The sequence below is a fragment of the Asterias rubens genome, chromosome 5, assembly GCF_902459465.1.
Source record: "Asterias rubens chromosome 5, eAstRub1.3, whole genome shotgun sequence".
NCBI classification, from domain to species: Eukaryota; Metazoa; Echinodermata; class Asteroidea; order Forcipulatida; family Asteriidae; genus Asterias; species Asterias rubens.
In genome coordinates this window covers 19913155-19927234 of record NC_047066.1, presented here as the reverse complement: position 1 = coordinate 19927234, position 14080 = coordinate 19913155, and the positions used below count along the sequence as shown (strand labels likewise).

General features: G+C 37.7%; 2 protein-coding genes across 6 annotated transcripts in view; one reads left to right on the top strand and one right to left on the bottom strand.

Moving 5' to 3' along the window:
• The window catches only part of LOC117290005 (CAP-Gly domain-containing linker protein 1-like), a 62230-nt gene extending 57165 nt beyond the window's left edge, over positions 1–5065 (bottom strand). For all 5 annotated transcript variants that reach the window (XM_033771216.1, XM_033771218.1, XM_033771220.1 and 2 more), the window contains exon 1: positions 4934–5065. The gene's annotated coding sequence lies outside the window, so the exon portion shown is untranslated. The remainder of the gene's footprint in view (positions 1–4933) is intronic.
• Positions 5066–5233: 168 nt separating this feature from the next.
• LOC117290865 lies at positions 5234–14048 on the top strand. The gene is made up of 9 exons (XM_033772420.1): positions 5234–5318; positions 6188–6327; positions 7065–7160; positions 8034–8180; positions 8856–9057; positions 11060–11282; positions 11984–12131; positions 12905–13005; positions 13336–14048. The coding sequence occupies exons 2-9, from the start codon at positions 6315–6317 to the stop codon at positions 13525–13527; spliced, it is 1122 nt and encodes a 373-aa protein (XP_033628311.1). The 5' UTR covers positions 5234–5318; positions 6188–6314; the 3' UTR covers positions 13528–14048.
• Positions 14049–14080: the final 32 nt, after the last annotated feature.

The window sequence follows — 14080 nt, the reverse complement described above, 5'->3', positions numbered from 1 at the left end:
CCTATGGCCATTTATTGTTTCCTGGGTGCATGCTGATAGTGTGTGTGGTTTACTGGAGGGGTCAGCATTCCATACGTGCCCGTAGTCCTGATTATTAAAGCTACAGTACATTGTAGGTCTAATACATGGATGATAGTTTTGGGAGAATTTTCTCAACTCTGGAACTTTTTCACAACATGCATACAGTGTGGGCCCCCTATATGGGGAATACAACCAATCCGTATTTTTTTATTATCAATGTTCAAGGAAATTTGCATTAGGAAAACAACACAATTTGCATTGGGGATAAACAAATATTATTTTGTTCTTGCATCTATTTTTTTTCTTTTTCTTTTCTACATTTTTTTTGTATACATGTGTAGATTATTTTTGTTTTAAATTTGCTTGCAATCAGTACAGCTGTTGCTGCATCGTACATATGTACATGATTCAGCTGACCTCTTTGCACAGTAAAACGGTTCTACATGTATGACAACATTTGATTCATCAAAACTTGTCAAACCATTTTACCTTTTAGCTGATCTGCTATTAAAAAACAGGGTTCGTGTTTTGTCAGGGATTTTGTGTAATATGGCGATTTTGAGGGAACTAAAATTTATATTATTTACCTTACTGGTGGAAACAACTCTCAAGAGGATTGGTTCTGGCATGCAATTTACCTGATCAGTGAACTTTCAGATTGAAACTTACTATCAAGTTTTGTTTGAACTTTCCCTTTAACCAAAGAAACAGACCATGGTTTCCACCCAGATCCTGATATTACTTTTAGGCCCACGGCTTGGATCAAGTTTTAGCGCTCAGGCTAAAAATACCGATACTTGATATGATGTCATCAGGGTGGTTGACCAGAAGGCAAACAATGGTTTGCTTTCATTAAATGCAAGCACAAAACCAACACTTTAAATTAGATTATTAAATTTCTCTTATTCCTTTCCTTCTGTGAGAAATTCTTGTAATTGCTGGGCAATCTCTATGAATGGCAATAAATTTACTTTCAGCATGGAGGGAGGAATTCTGTGGTTTGTGAAATATTATTTCCAAAATAAAGTTTCGAGTGAACACATTCCCTATGGCCTTAGCTTTTCATCAAGACCTTCGTGGTTTAGAAAATGTGTGTAGCCACGACGCGACTTGAGCTGGAGACCACAATTGCAAATGGCTATCTTGCAATGAGGCCTTTTTGAACTTATGTCAGGAATTTCTAAAGACGTTCTTTTTTTCTTGATTTGTATCGTCCAGAGTGTTCCTACTTCCCAAGACAGTTCTTCACAGGAAGATACTGTCCTGAAAGACAACATTCAAGGCTTAGAATTTCATTTCGGAGAGGGCAAGGTCATTTCGGAAAGGGCACTTCCAATGTGGTCTATCCAAGTTCCAGACGCTTATGGCTGTGAAGGTTCTTCTAAGCCATGGAAGGCCTTGAAAAAAGGGCTACCCGGGGTTATTTACAAAGATCCTTCCTCACTCTAACCATGGAGCTGTAAACTCTAACAAAACCAAACACCACTTGTGGTAAATCCTATCTCCTGGGAATTGGCTTGTACTGCACAAGAGTGTGAAAAGGGCTACATGTAGAATCCATCCTTCAAGAAGGAACATCACATAAACTGTACATTGTTTCATGTCACTCCTTAGCACATTGCAAAATGTGTCTTCGCACACTGAAGATCTACGTACATTGTACACTGTACCATACCCACCATTTTGGGAGTCAATTCCTTTGCGTACATTTTTACTCCCAAAATGGCCCACATGATACATGCTGTACATGTACACTGTACAATGTAGATGTAATGTTATTGCACTGCCCACCGTGAAAACAGGTCAACACCAAAATTATAGTGCTTGGCATAAATGTTAAGTACACACAAACTTGCATTCTACATTTAAACAAACCTAAAACAGAGAGTTTCTATTCTAAGCAGTCTACATATATAACGTACCTAAAATATGTACAATGCATCTGATGCATGTACCACTCAGTCCTAAGCTGGTACAACAGATTCTATGACAGATGTACAGTACATGTACAATGTAGGCATGACATCATCCATTGCCAATGCCAGATGCATTACAGTGTGTGTTTACATTGTACAGTAATTACATAATCTAGTGGATTATTATACAGGATGCAATGCAAACTTATTAGGTCTGTTATCAAATTGATAAGAACAAGTCCAGTAAATAAAAAAGCAGGCTCAGTGACAAATTTGCACAGTCGCCTTCTAAACAATGCATTGTTGGACAACAGATTATATCAAGACCTAGTTTTGTGTCTCTGCTAAGGTCTAGAATAAGGATTTCAAACCACTGTAAAGGGAGATTACGAGCATGGATTCCAGTACCTCCCATCCCTGTCTCTTAGTCTTAGCACAGTGAAATGAAGCGCAGTATATGCCTGCCTGTGCACACTACAGAGTGTCTGATGGTCAGACTGACCTCAAAAAATAGATGGCACTCCAAAATTGTTTACAGGCACTAAAATACATCTTCAAGTTAACTTGGTTCAGAAACGTTTGGCAGAAAATACCGAGGCCATGGTCTTGGCCTCGGTGCTCGCTAAAAGTTTCTCAATTGACTTTAAGGTTTTTCCAATGGAGGTGCCCTTTGTAAAATGAAAAAGAAGGCCTTGCCCTTTCAACATGTGTTCAAAGTAGACCAGGCCTGAAATATGTGTCACTCGACATGGAGCGGTAAAGTTAAGACAACCCCTATACATGTATGAGGCAACACCATGTACCGAATGATTTTTTGTACAAAATCTGTGGAGCATTTTGTTCCAACTCAGCTGTTCTCTTTAAAAAATTCTGTTTTTTAATGGTGTTTTTAACGGAATTAATTTAACGTTGATGACTCATAGTATGGTTGGTCAATCAATCATGGATTTTATGCTTCTTCAACCGCAAACTATTTTTAGCAAAAGAGGATGATTTGTGCACTTGACATTCCATGGCACAAAGTGTACACAGAAAGCATTGTTCAGAATAAATTTTTGAGTGCATAATGACACTTCCATGGAGTACCAAAATGCAATTCAAACATGTAGGCCTATCACTCAGTATGTAGGCCTACAATTTTGTCTTTGATTCTTAATGACACGTGCAGGGCTCACCCAATAACAGTGGTCTACTCGCAAAAAAAACGTAGGACCAGTCAAAACTTGTATTGGTCCAGCTGGCTAGTTCATTGATTACAAAGCTTCCTGCAATTTAATATGAAATATTCGCTGGCTAGTCAATGAAAACATGGCCAAACATTGACACACTGTAAACAGCATTGTGTGCAATAACATCAATGATGATTATGTTCAACAATTCATCTCACATAGGCCCTACTTTAAAAGATTTTAAAGAATTATGTTAATTTTTTTGATTTTTTTTTCTAAGAGACAATAACTATAATGACAGTAGTTGAGAAGGTAAGTTGTAACCTATCTTAAAACCATACACTGTAGCCTTTGGTCTATGAATGCAAGAAGGGTTCCGTCATCAGGGTACTAGGAAGGGGACTAGTGAAATTCAAGTTTGGACTAGTCGTGACCTTGACGCAGAGGCCCTAATTGCAAACTGCGAACACCTGTTATCATGCTTCATAAGCAACAATTTTAACTAATGATTTGTTCAAATGCACTGTGTCGCATATGGACGACCAAGGATCGTGTAGAGAGGATATAAACCTTGACCTTTTTCCCTTTTGGAAAACACTGTATTTTTTGATCCACTGAATAACTACTGATGACAGTGTGGTGTATAGTCTTTTGAACTTATTTTTGTCAGCCTCTTCTATTATACACATAATGAATGTTTATGAGTGCAATGGTGCGAATATGTTCATGAGTTGAAAGATGGAATGTTCTATTCAACGAGGCGGAGCCGAGTTGAATGGAACATTCCAGCTTTCAACGAATGAACATATTCGCACCATTGCACGAATGAAAAACATTCATTATTTGTTTTATATAACATCCAAGTAGAACTTTGTCATTTTGATTGAAAGAAACAACTTTCAAAACAAACAATTTCAACTGTAGAAGCCGAATGCTAGTAATTTTACTATGCCTTCTTGCAGTAACACCTGCTGCGTTACCAAAGACACGCGCACGCAGTGATGTTTTTACTCAGCTTTTTCGTTCCATCCGAAAAGTACCATTGCACGCTGGCAGCGTGCCAGCGTGCAATGGTACTTTTCGGATGGAACGAAAAAGCACGGCGAGTGACTCAGCGTGCAATGGTACTTTTATTTGCTATCACGTGACGGGCAATCCTCCAATCAAATGGCAAGGATCTGCTTGGGTGTTATATAATAAGTTCTAACTTCTGACTGAAAAATTACTGCCACTTCCTATTTTTAGACTGTTGTTAATGATCAGAATCAGATTAGATTAGATTTAGAATCATCTGGGCTGGGTAGATTTAAATATGAAAGACTTACTATTTTTGACAGAAATGGGTGAACAGGTTAATGTCAGATACACTGAGTATTTTTCATTAGTTTAAAATGTATAAGTCCTGACAGTCAGCATTTATTACCATGTCATTTATTGACCCCTCCCACCTTGATTGAACAACTGCCACATCAGCCAGACAGTTTTTGGCAATAATAAGCAATAAACAAACATTGAAATTCAGTTCAGCATTAAAAAACTCAAATTTATACTCAAGATGGCTACATAAATGTATTAAATCCGATGCATGATCTAGTCAACTGTGTCACTGTCAGGTGTCATGACCAGCCGATCATCAGGCTGCCAGCCAGCCAGCCGGCCCACCGGGCCAAACGGACGGAGCTTGCATACGGATTGCAATGAGCAGGGAGGACGTGTCCAATCTGCCCAATTGATGACATCACCTTGCTATTTTCACGCTGGCAATTTCACTAAACAACAGTCACAACAATGCATAGATGCGAACATAACTCAAAAGAAAAAACTTACCAAGTTACAATTCTGGTATATGATGGATATATTTGTTGTCTCAGAATGAAGGAAAATGTTTTATCTTGACGATCTTAGATCTTCTTCCATTTACATACTCCGATCAACCGCAGTGATTATAATAGCTAGCAAACTCGATCTCCAGTCGATCCCCTATATATGTGTGTGTGTGTGTGTGTTCGGTATGTGATGTTGTCTTTTATTCATGAGATGATGGGGGTTCGAGGACGAGCGCGCGGTGATTAGGTTACATAGCGCCCTCTCTTGACAAACTTACTTTTTTATTAGAAAAAGTTCAGTGTAATTTTCTTCGTGTGGTGTGCGTGACAAGAGCTACAGAATTCTTATTTTGTTGCAGACTGGTTCGTAAAAGGACACATAAAAGGTATCTTTTCTGACGTTTTTGATGACTGTTAATAGGAGAACTTCGTTATTGCTTTATTATTTTCTTTCTGTGTGTTTCCGTGCGTCTCAAACTTTTCGCTGATATTTTTTCGACAAGCAGACGACTTTTTCTTTAAAACTCATTTTCGAATGTGAAAATTAATGTTGCCTGCCTGCCCTGGTTGGTGAGAGACCTTTAAAGTCCCAAGCATAAGGATTTTGCTTGAACTTTGCTTTTAAGAAAACAGCTTTTCTTCAGAGAACATGTTGTGTATTTAAAATTTAAACAATAGTGTCCACTGCCTAAAGGCAGTGGACACTAAAAATTGGTAATTACTCAAAATAATTATTTTATTGGCATAAAACCTTACTTGGTGAAAAGTAATGAGGAGAGGTTGATGGTATAAAACATTGTGAGAAACGGCTCCCTCTGAAGTGCCATAGTTTTAGAGAAAGACGTAATTTTCCACGAATTTGATTTCAAGACCTCAGATTTAGAACTTGAGGTCTCGAAATCAATCATCTAAACGCACACAACTTCGTGTGACAAGGGTGTTTTTTTCTTTCATTATTATCTCGCAAGTTCGATGGACGAAAACCGATTGAGCTCAAATGTTCACAGGTTTGTTATTTTATGCTTATGTTGAGAAACACCAACTGTGAAGGCTAGTCTTTGACAATTACCAATAGTGTCCACTACCTTTAACGTAATTAACTTTTCAATGAGTTTGATATTTAACAGCTATAATTTAATTTACAGTTTATCTTGGTGTAGACCCAGCTGAGTGACTGTATTCCTTTTTCAAAAAAAGAAAGGAATACAGCAGACCCAGTTACTGGGTGGGTCTAATCTTATTGATGGTTTTTCAGGACAAGTTCATCCCGTCATGCATGTTCATGCGTTGAAGTTCGTGCGTTGAAGTGTACAGTTTCTTGCTAAAGTTTACGACCCATACTCACGACCACACACGGAGAGGACTGCTCCTGTTCATAAACAATGCAAAACCAAAGTAAGTTGGCCAACTTTGTGAAGAAACATGTATTACACATTCAACACTGAATTTTACTAGACCTAATTTTAAAAGTCATTCCAGAAAATACAAAAGACATTTGTGTTTTTCTTTGGCCTGTAAATAAACCATATAGTCAGCACAAATTGTTATTGTTGATATTACCAGGGTGTATCTCTAAATGAAGAAAATTTAATTTATTCATGGATATTTACTGATGTTCAGCTGTTGCTTATCTTTTTTATTTTGTTTTGTGCATAATTTAAAATCAGAATTTTCCTACAAACTGAACTGAACACCACTCTTTAAAATTTTAGTTTTTGAGAGACGATAATAACTAGCAACTCATTAGATGTCTTCAAAGACACTCTCACTAAGCACTTCAATAATTAAGCCATCCCATCCACACAATGTGCAAAGCTGGTATGACGTGTCTTTAGACATTTTTCTTGCCGGCTCAACTATACAGTACAGAATCATTTAGGCCAAAACCCACCATGCATTATTGTAGAGCGCCCTCTGTTGTCACCAGTGTTGTAAATAGAAACTTTTGATCAATCAAAACTTTCCATTATTTTGTTTCCCTCATCAAACAAACTCTTATTTGCCACTCACAGTTCATGTTAGAATCATTTGAACATAAGAAATTTTCTTGTAAATATTAACATAGGCCTATCAATCATGCAAGGCGTTGTCATGTTTATAAAGTTAGATATTTATTACTTTTTTGTTCATAGAGAAAATAACACAGACTTTCAGTTCAAAGAAGCGGTCCCACCAAGCCCTGATCGCCCATCCAAACAATGAGAGTAGTAGCAATGCAAGATACCAGGGTAAAATTAAATCTTGATTTTGTTTAAAGGCAGTGGACACTATTGGTAATTGTCAAAGACTAGCCTTCACAGTTGGTGTGAAATAACTAACCTGTGAAAATTTGAGCTCAATCGGTCATCAAAGTTGCGAGATAATAATGAAAGAAGAAAACACCCTAGTCACACGAAGTTGTGTGCGTTTAGATGGTTGATTTCGAGACCTCAAGTTCTAAACTTGAAGTCTCGAAATCAAATTCGTGGAAAATTACTTCTATCTCGAAAACTACTCCACCTCAGAGGGAGCCGTTTCTCACAATGTTTTATACTGCCAACCTATTCCCATTACTCTTTACCAAGTGAGGTTTAATGCTAATAATTATTTTGAGTAATTACCAATAGTGTCCACTGCCTTTAAATTTATATTTCATGTTAGTTTATTCAGGTGTAACACTATTGTAATTCAGCATGGTGCTGCGAGTTAAATAAACCATTTTTATACATAGATCTATCATACATTTAATTTTTTAGAAGAGTAAAATTGTTTCAGATCTGCAGTTTTTGATGCAAAAAAAACACCCAACTTTGTCTGAAATGTTCAGTTATTTTTCGTAGAGAAAACAGTTTGCTTGGCACATTTACTACAATGAAATAAGCTATTTATAAGCTATTTAAACTATTTTTAAGCTGTTTTTGACCTAGGGCCAAAGGGCATCAGCAAAATCACAATAGCAAATTATCTCCACACATTTTGATACATTCGCCTCCTAAATAAAAATCCAAACATTACATTGTTTTAACCACAAGTCAAAAAAAAAAAAATTATCCCAACAATACTTTCATTTTCAAAATTTAAAATTGTCACAAACTTATTCAGTGTTTTCGTTTTGTAATCAGGAAGTTTTGGTTCATCCTCATCCTCAAATCATGGCCCAGCTAAACAACCTCGTCACACCAACAATAACCGAAATCAACTACGGCAACCAAGCTTCAACAATACCCTACCCAGACCTTCATGGAATGACAACCCAAACAACAATTCAGGTAGCTCACATTAAAATTTTTATTCTGCACACTTTGTTTATTAATGATTCATCCTTCTCTCAGAGCTTTCCTTGAAGTAACATCTGTTCTGTCAGTACTCCCGTATCCATGAGCCTTTGCCAGAAAGGAGGGGGGGGGGTGAAGAAATTGTTTGTTAGGGGCAGGCAATCGACCACAGGCTTCAAATTTCAAATATCCGGAATATTATTTGTACTAAAATTAGTATTTACCCCAAGCATGAATTTCTTCCAGCTTCAGCCTATTTCCCGTTTTTTTTTTTCCTGGGAAATTTAACAAATAAACTGTGATTTAAATAACCTGAACAATTTATTAAAGCCTATACCATGTAAAGTCAGCCCTTGCAATACAAGTTTTCTACTCTTTTCCCGAGGACCAAATATTACACCTTATTTTCAAGGCTAGCACAGTTGTAAATGAAAACAGATTTGGCCCGCAATTTCATGTTTTATTGGACGTTTTAAGGTTTTATCAAAATTGAGAACATTGTCCCTGTTTTCCTTGAAAGAAAGCTGTCAATTTTAAGACGATAGCCAAATGGAACTTATAGGTTAACTCTTGTGTTTTTTTAGTGTTTTTTTAGTGGTTTTGATTAATTATGATGTTCCTTTGTGACAATTGTCTATTAAAACTTGTCTATTGTCTATTCCTTTTTAGCCTTCTTTCAACCCAGCTTCCGAGGGAACCCAGTGCCACCTCTACCCCAAAGTCCATGGATGGCCCCCTCCCCTTTTGCCCCGGGATTTGAATTTGAAGGGGGTCCTTCAGGAGATCAAGCTCCACGCCTACCTCCAGGGATTAACAATAGCTGGCAGAAGTGGGCCGGGGTGAATGAGGATCAGCGACCCACGCCTACTAGGTAGGAAACTCTTTCAATGCACATTTGTTAAAGGCACCGCTGGAAACGTTTTGTAATTGTCAAAGACCAGTATTCGCACTTGCTGTTCCTAATGCAGGAAAATAACAAATTTGTGAAAGTTTTGATTCCATTTGTCATTGCTGTTGCAAGAAAACAATGAAAGAATAGATTGTTGCTCAAATGTGCCTTGAGATGCCTGAGAAAGGGCTTGAAGTCTTTCTCAGATTCAAATATTTTAGTGAGAAATTACCTCTTTCTTAAAAAACTTCAGAGGGAGTTGTTTCTCTTAATATGGTTTATACTATCAACAGCTCTCCCTTGTTCGTTACCAAGTAAGTCTTTGCTAATATATATTTTGAGTAATTACAAAACGTGTCCAGAGGTGGATCAAAAAGAGTTAAATAGTCTTATTTCCAGTTAAGACAAGTTTCTTGTCGTAACTTAGAACTAGCCTTTAGTTTTTAGTAACCCAGGACTGGTTCCAAGTTTAATAGGACTATCTTTATGAAGTAGTCCTCGTAGCCCTTTTACAAAATATATTGTTTTCAATGATTCCATATCATACAATTTTTTATTTTAAAAAGCAACGGCATGTATCAGGGCTCAATTCTTGTGGTTTTCAACTGCCTTTTCTATATTTAGTGCTGTTTTTAAAATATTGTTGATTTTAGTGGAAAGCGCCTTGAGGCCTGGTATAAGGCGCTTTGTAAATACTCAGTTATTAATATTATTATTATTATTATTATTGAAGTAACCACTGGACCATGATGCTGGATGCAAACATGCTATAATTTTTCACCCTTTGCATACTATCAGCACACTTGCTTACTCAGGTTTCACAGTTAAATTCAATCAACTTGTTTTTGTTAAGTGTTTTTTTTCCCACTGTGTTCCGCTGATGAGCAGTAAACACTTCAGGCATGTCTGAAACAAATTACCACAGTGCGACCCTGTTAAACTTAAACTGGTTGCTGTTATACTGGCAACAGAACCATCATCAATGGAGGTAATTCGTTGTGCATCGTTAGTCAACACAAGTTCCATAAAAGTGAAAGTGCAAAATCCATGGGCAGTCCATTGTACAAAAAAAAATAAAAAATGCAAACAATTTACATGATTGTATTGAAAGTATAGTTATTGCAAAGAATCAACACTTGAAAAATCACTGCAGGTTGTTAAAAAGAGGCCCCAAATCAGAGGTCCATCCATTTTCCAATAGAGTCCTTTAAATGCAGTGGACACTGTTGGTAACTGTCAAAGACTAGCCTTCACAGTTGGTGGTTCTCAACATATGCATAAAATAACAAACCTGTGAAAATTTGAGCTCAATCGGTCATCGAACTTGCGAGATAATAATGAAAGAAAAAAACACCCTTGTCACACGAAGTTGTGTGCGTTTAGATGGTTGATTTCGAGACCTCAAGTTCTAAACCTGAGGTCTCGAAATCAAATTCGTGGAAAATTACTTCTTTCTTGAAAAGTATGGCACTTCAGAGGGAGCCCTTTCTCACAATGCTTTATACCATCAACCTCTCCTCATTACTCGTCACCAAGAAATTTGTTATGCTAATAAATATTTTGGGTAATTACCAATAGTGTCCACTGCCTTTAACACTAATATTTAAAAGTTTGGGTTCCAAACCCAAGAAATTTATTCCAGGGGACACAGGGTCATATAGGTGGAAGGTGGAAAGATACTTCTACACCAACCGGACCACCTTTTAAAATCTTCAAATGTCTTTCATGTTGAAATTAATTGCCAATTATTTTGAATATACACAAATTATTTCAGGCCTCAAAATAATCCACGTCACCCACAGCAATTGCTGGGGTGCCCTGTGCTTTTGCTGTGGTTCTAATACAAACTTACATTTTCCCCATAAAATTGCGGCCCTTATCAGTGGAGAATAGCTGGGTCCCCTCAAGAGCAAAGTTCAAGACCAATGGTGGCATATTGTTTCCAGAATGCAAACCATTTGCCTGCATCTGCTTACATTAACAGGTACCCTACCCAGATGATGGGCATGCCACAGTTTGGCAGAGACTTGCCCCACCAGCCCAACAACAATCAGGATTACCCCATTCATCAGCAGCAGCCCCATTTCCCTGTGGGTAGGGATCCTCCACCCCTACCCTGTTGGCCTCCTCATCAAAACAGCAACAGGCCTCCGCCAAATGTGGGACCTCCTCACCAGAGTGCCCCACCTAGCCTTCCAAGACTTAAGGTAATTATTGGGGAACTTTGCCTTCAAATTTCTTTAAAACGTTGTCATTTGGATTGGCTCCTTATCCTTGTTTAAACAAAGTGGTCTTTGTTTTTTGTTGGAACCGTTTGATTCTTTTAATCCTATGCTCATGGCGCTGTATGTAGATATACAATAAAACTAACCTGTGAAAGTTCAATATCAAAAGGGAAAGTTGTAGCGTTTTTTGAAAGTCGCAAAAAAATTGAAGCTTATAATGTCCTTGCAGGAAGAAGAATCTTAATAGGAATACACAATCTGAGAAGTGTTACAGAAAACTTTTCTTAGATTCAAACTTTGGGAAAAAAAACGTACATCTTATTTCGATTAAACACATTACTTCAAAGTGAAATGGTTCTCAAAATGCTTGTTACTATCAAAACCTGCTGTAGGCTTCTAACCAAAAATTTTTAATGTCATCAGTGAATATCAAACGTATAGACGATGTGACCTCTGACGTCACACGAAAACCATAACATGATTCGCGCGCATACTGCCTGGCAAAACCTTTGTGTTTTGGCAGCCAGCTAGAAAGTGTACGCAATCTTACTATGACTACGCAACTCGGTGCCCGGCGAAACATGACGTATATAGTGTTTTGTCAACAGAGGGCGGTTTGAATGTAAACATAGGTCACATCGTCTATACCTTCCCTTTAAAGAGTCAAATTTTGTATCTTGCAGGTGGATGGAAAGTTTTCTCAGATGAACCAACAGGGTGGGTTTAGTGTCGATGACCGCTCCAGTAAGGTCTTGACTGCATCCATTGCCGATGTCAGAAATTGGAGTAAACACACAGACAAGGCTGGAGTCTTCATCTTTGAGGTCTATGGTAAGTAGCCTGTCTCGTACAAAATTGCTTTCAACAAAAAATTATTTTATGTTTTGAGGCGTTGCATGGTGAGGATGATACTCTTCCTACTTTGGTCTGTTTTCCAACTTGTGCGCCTTTTGAAAAAGCCTACACCATGTTGGTATGCCGTTGTACTCAATAAAATATTCCTACCTTTTCCACGGACCAAACAGCATGCCTGGTTTATTCGCTTTGTGGTAACACCATGTGTACATCTACTTTTCTGTATAGATTTTTTTATTTTATTGGGGGGGGGGGGCGGAAATAGGTCTTGTTTTTTATTCTACTGCCGTGGGAGTAGATTTCAGAAATCGGGAGACTACTAATAGTTCTGAAAAGAACTGTCCTGCTTAAGGACAGGTCCATTATCCAATGCTGTAAATAAATAATTTGAAACAAATCCAGTTGCCTCCTTTTCCTTATTATGGCGGTCCATTAATACTAAACTGCTTTTCATGTGCATGAGCAAGCGAGGTAGCATAAGCCATCTGAGCCATAAAGCACTAACGTTGGCAGTCTCCGTATTTTGTCAACATCTTTGTTCAGGGGGTGCCAGTCAGAAGCCATGCAACCTTTGAAGCAGCAGCAATTATCTTACTTGCTAGAAATCATAACTTTGGGTTCCATTTTTCTGCTGTGTCTTAAGTTACCATTTTTCTGATCATTTTATTGACTTCTGGATTACACTAATAAAATAAGAACTTGGCAGAAACTTGTAATAACAAATTATTTCATATTTCTTGATGACACAGGTAAAATGACTTCAGCAATGTCTTCTGATATCAATGGCCTGGCCAAAAAGTTCACTCTGAAAGACCAAAACCAGACACTAAAGTGCATTTTCTATGAGACAGTGAGTACATTTTGAACTCATTTTTTGACATGATAGTTGCTACTAGTGTATTCATATTGACTGTGTTTGTGTAATAAGCACTGCATACTCTGTACTTTCCAGAGTTCTGTGAACAAAATCACACGGGTGAGGTTTGCACCTACGACTTTTGCATTGCTAGAGCAGATGTCTTACTACTAGACCATTGAGCTAGCTCAATGGCTAGAGGCAGTTCAAATCGAGTGTTCTAGTGGTAACATCTGCTCAAGCAAATATTAAACACAACAAACAAAATGATGACTTAACTTCGCAAAAAAAAGTGTACAAAAACATTTATTTTCTTCCTTCAAGGACCGCCCTTTGGTCAAGCTTACTAAAGATCAATGGCTTCGCTGTATGGGAAGTTTAGATGGCCGTAGCGGACTGTTCCGCTGTGTGTCTGTCCGCCCCGCTACACCGGCTGAGCAGAAAGTGATGACCACTCTGATAACTACCAGCGGAAGTGTCATGAAGGAAAGACTGGCATCAGTGCAAGAACCGTAAGAACTACACATGTTAATTTCCCTACTATTTCAGATGTAAGAAAACTTGTTGAAAGTATACTATGCTAAGATTAAGGGGCAAGTGTGGGTTTTGCAGTCGTAACCACTGACTGTTTTGGTACTTGACTCATGATTAACCAATGGCATACATATATTCAACCAAAACAGTTTTAAATCGGTTATGCAGTTTAACTCTTGATGAAATGTTCTTTTAAATTTGTTACTATTTATTTCCTAAGTTATTTCTTTACAATTTGTAATAACTATTTCCTTGTTTATTTGTTCTTCTCATTTATTATTGTGGGGGATTCCCCGCTGAGACAGACAGCTGTGAATCTAGTATTTATGTTTCTAAAAAGTATTTTCACATGAATTTCGCACCCATCCACGTTTACAAACAGCGGGTACAACCATATCTCTAGGTTCAACTGTTTTGGATGGGAAATTATTCAGACCATATAACCTTAAAGGCAGTGGACACTATTGGTAATTAATCAAAATAATTATTGGCATAAAACCTTTTTTCGTGACAAGTAATTGGGAGAGGTTGATGG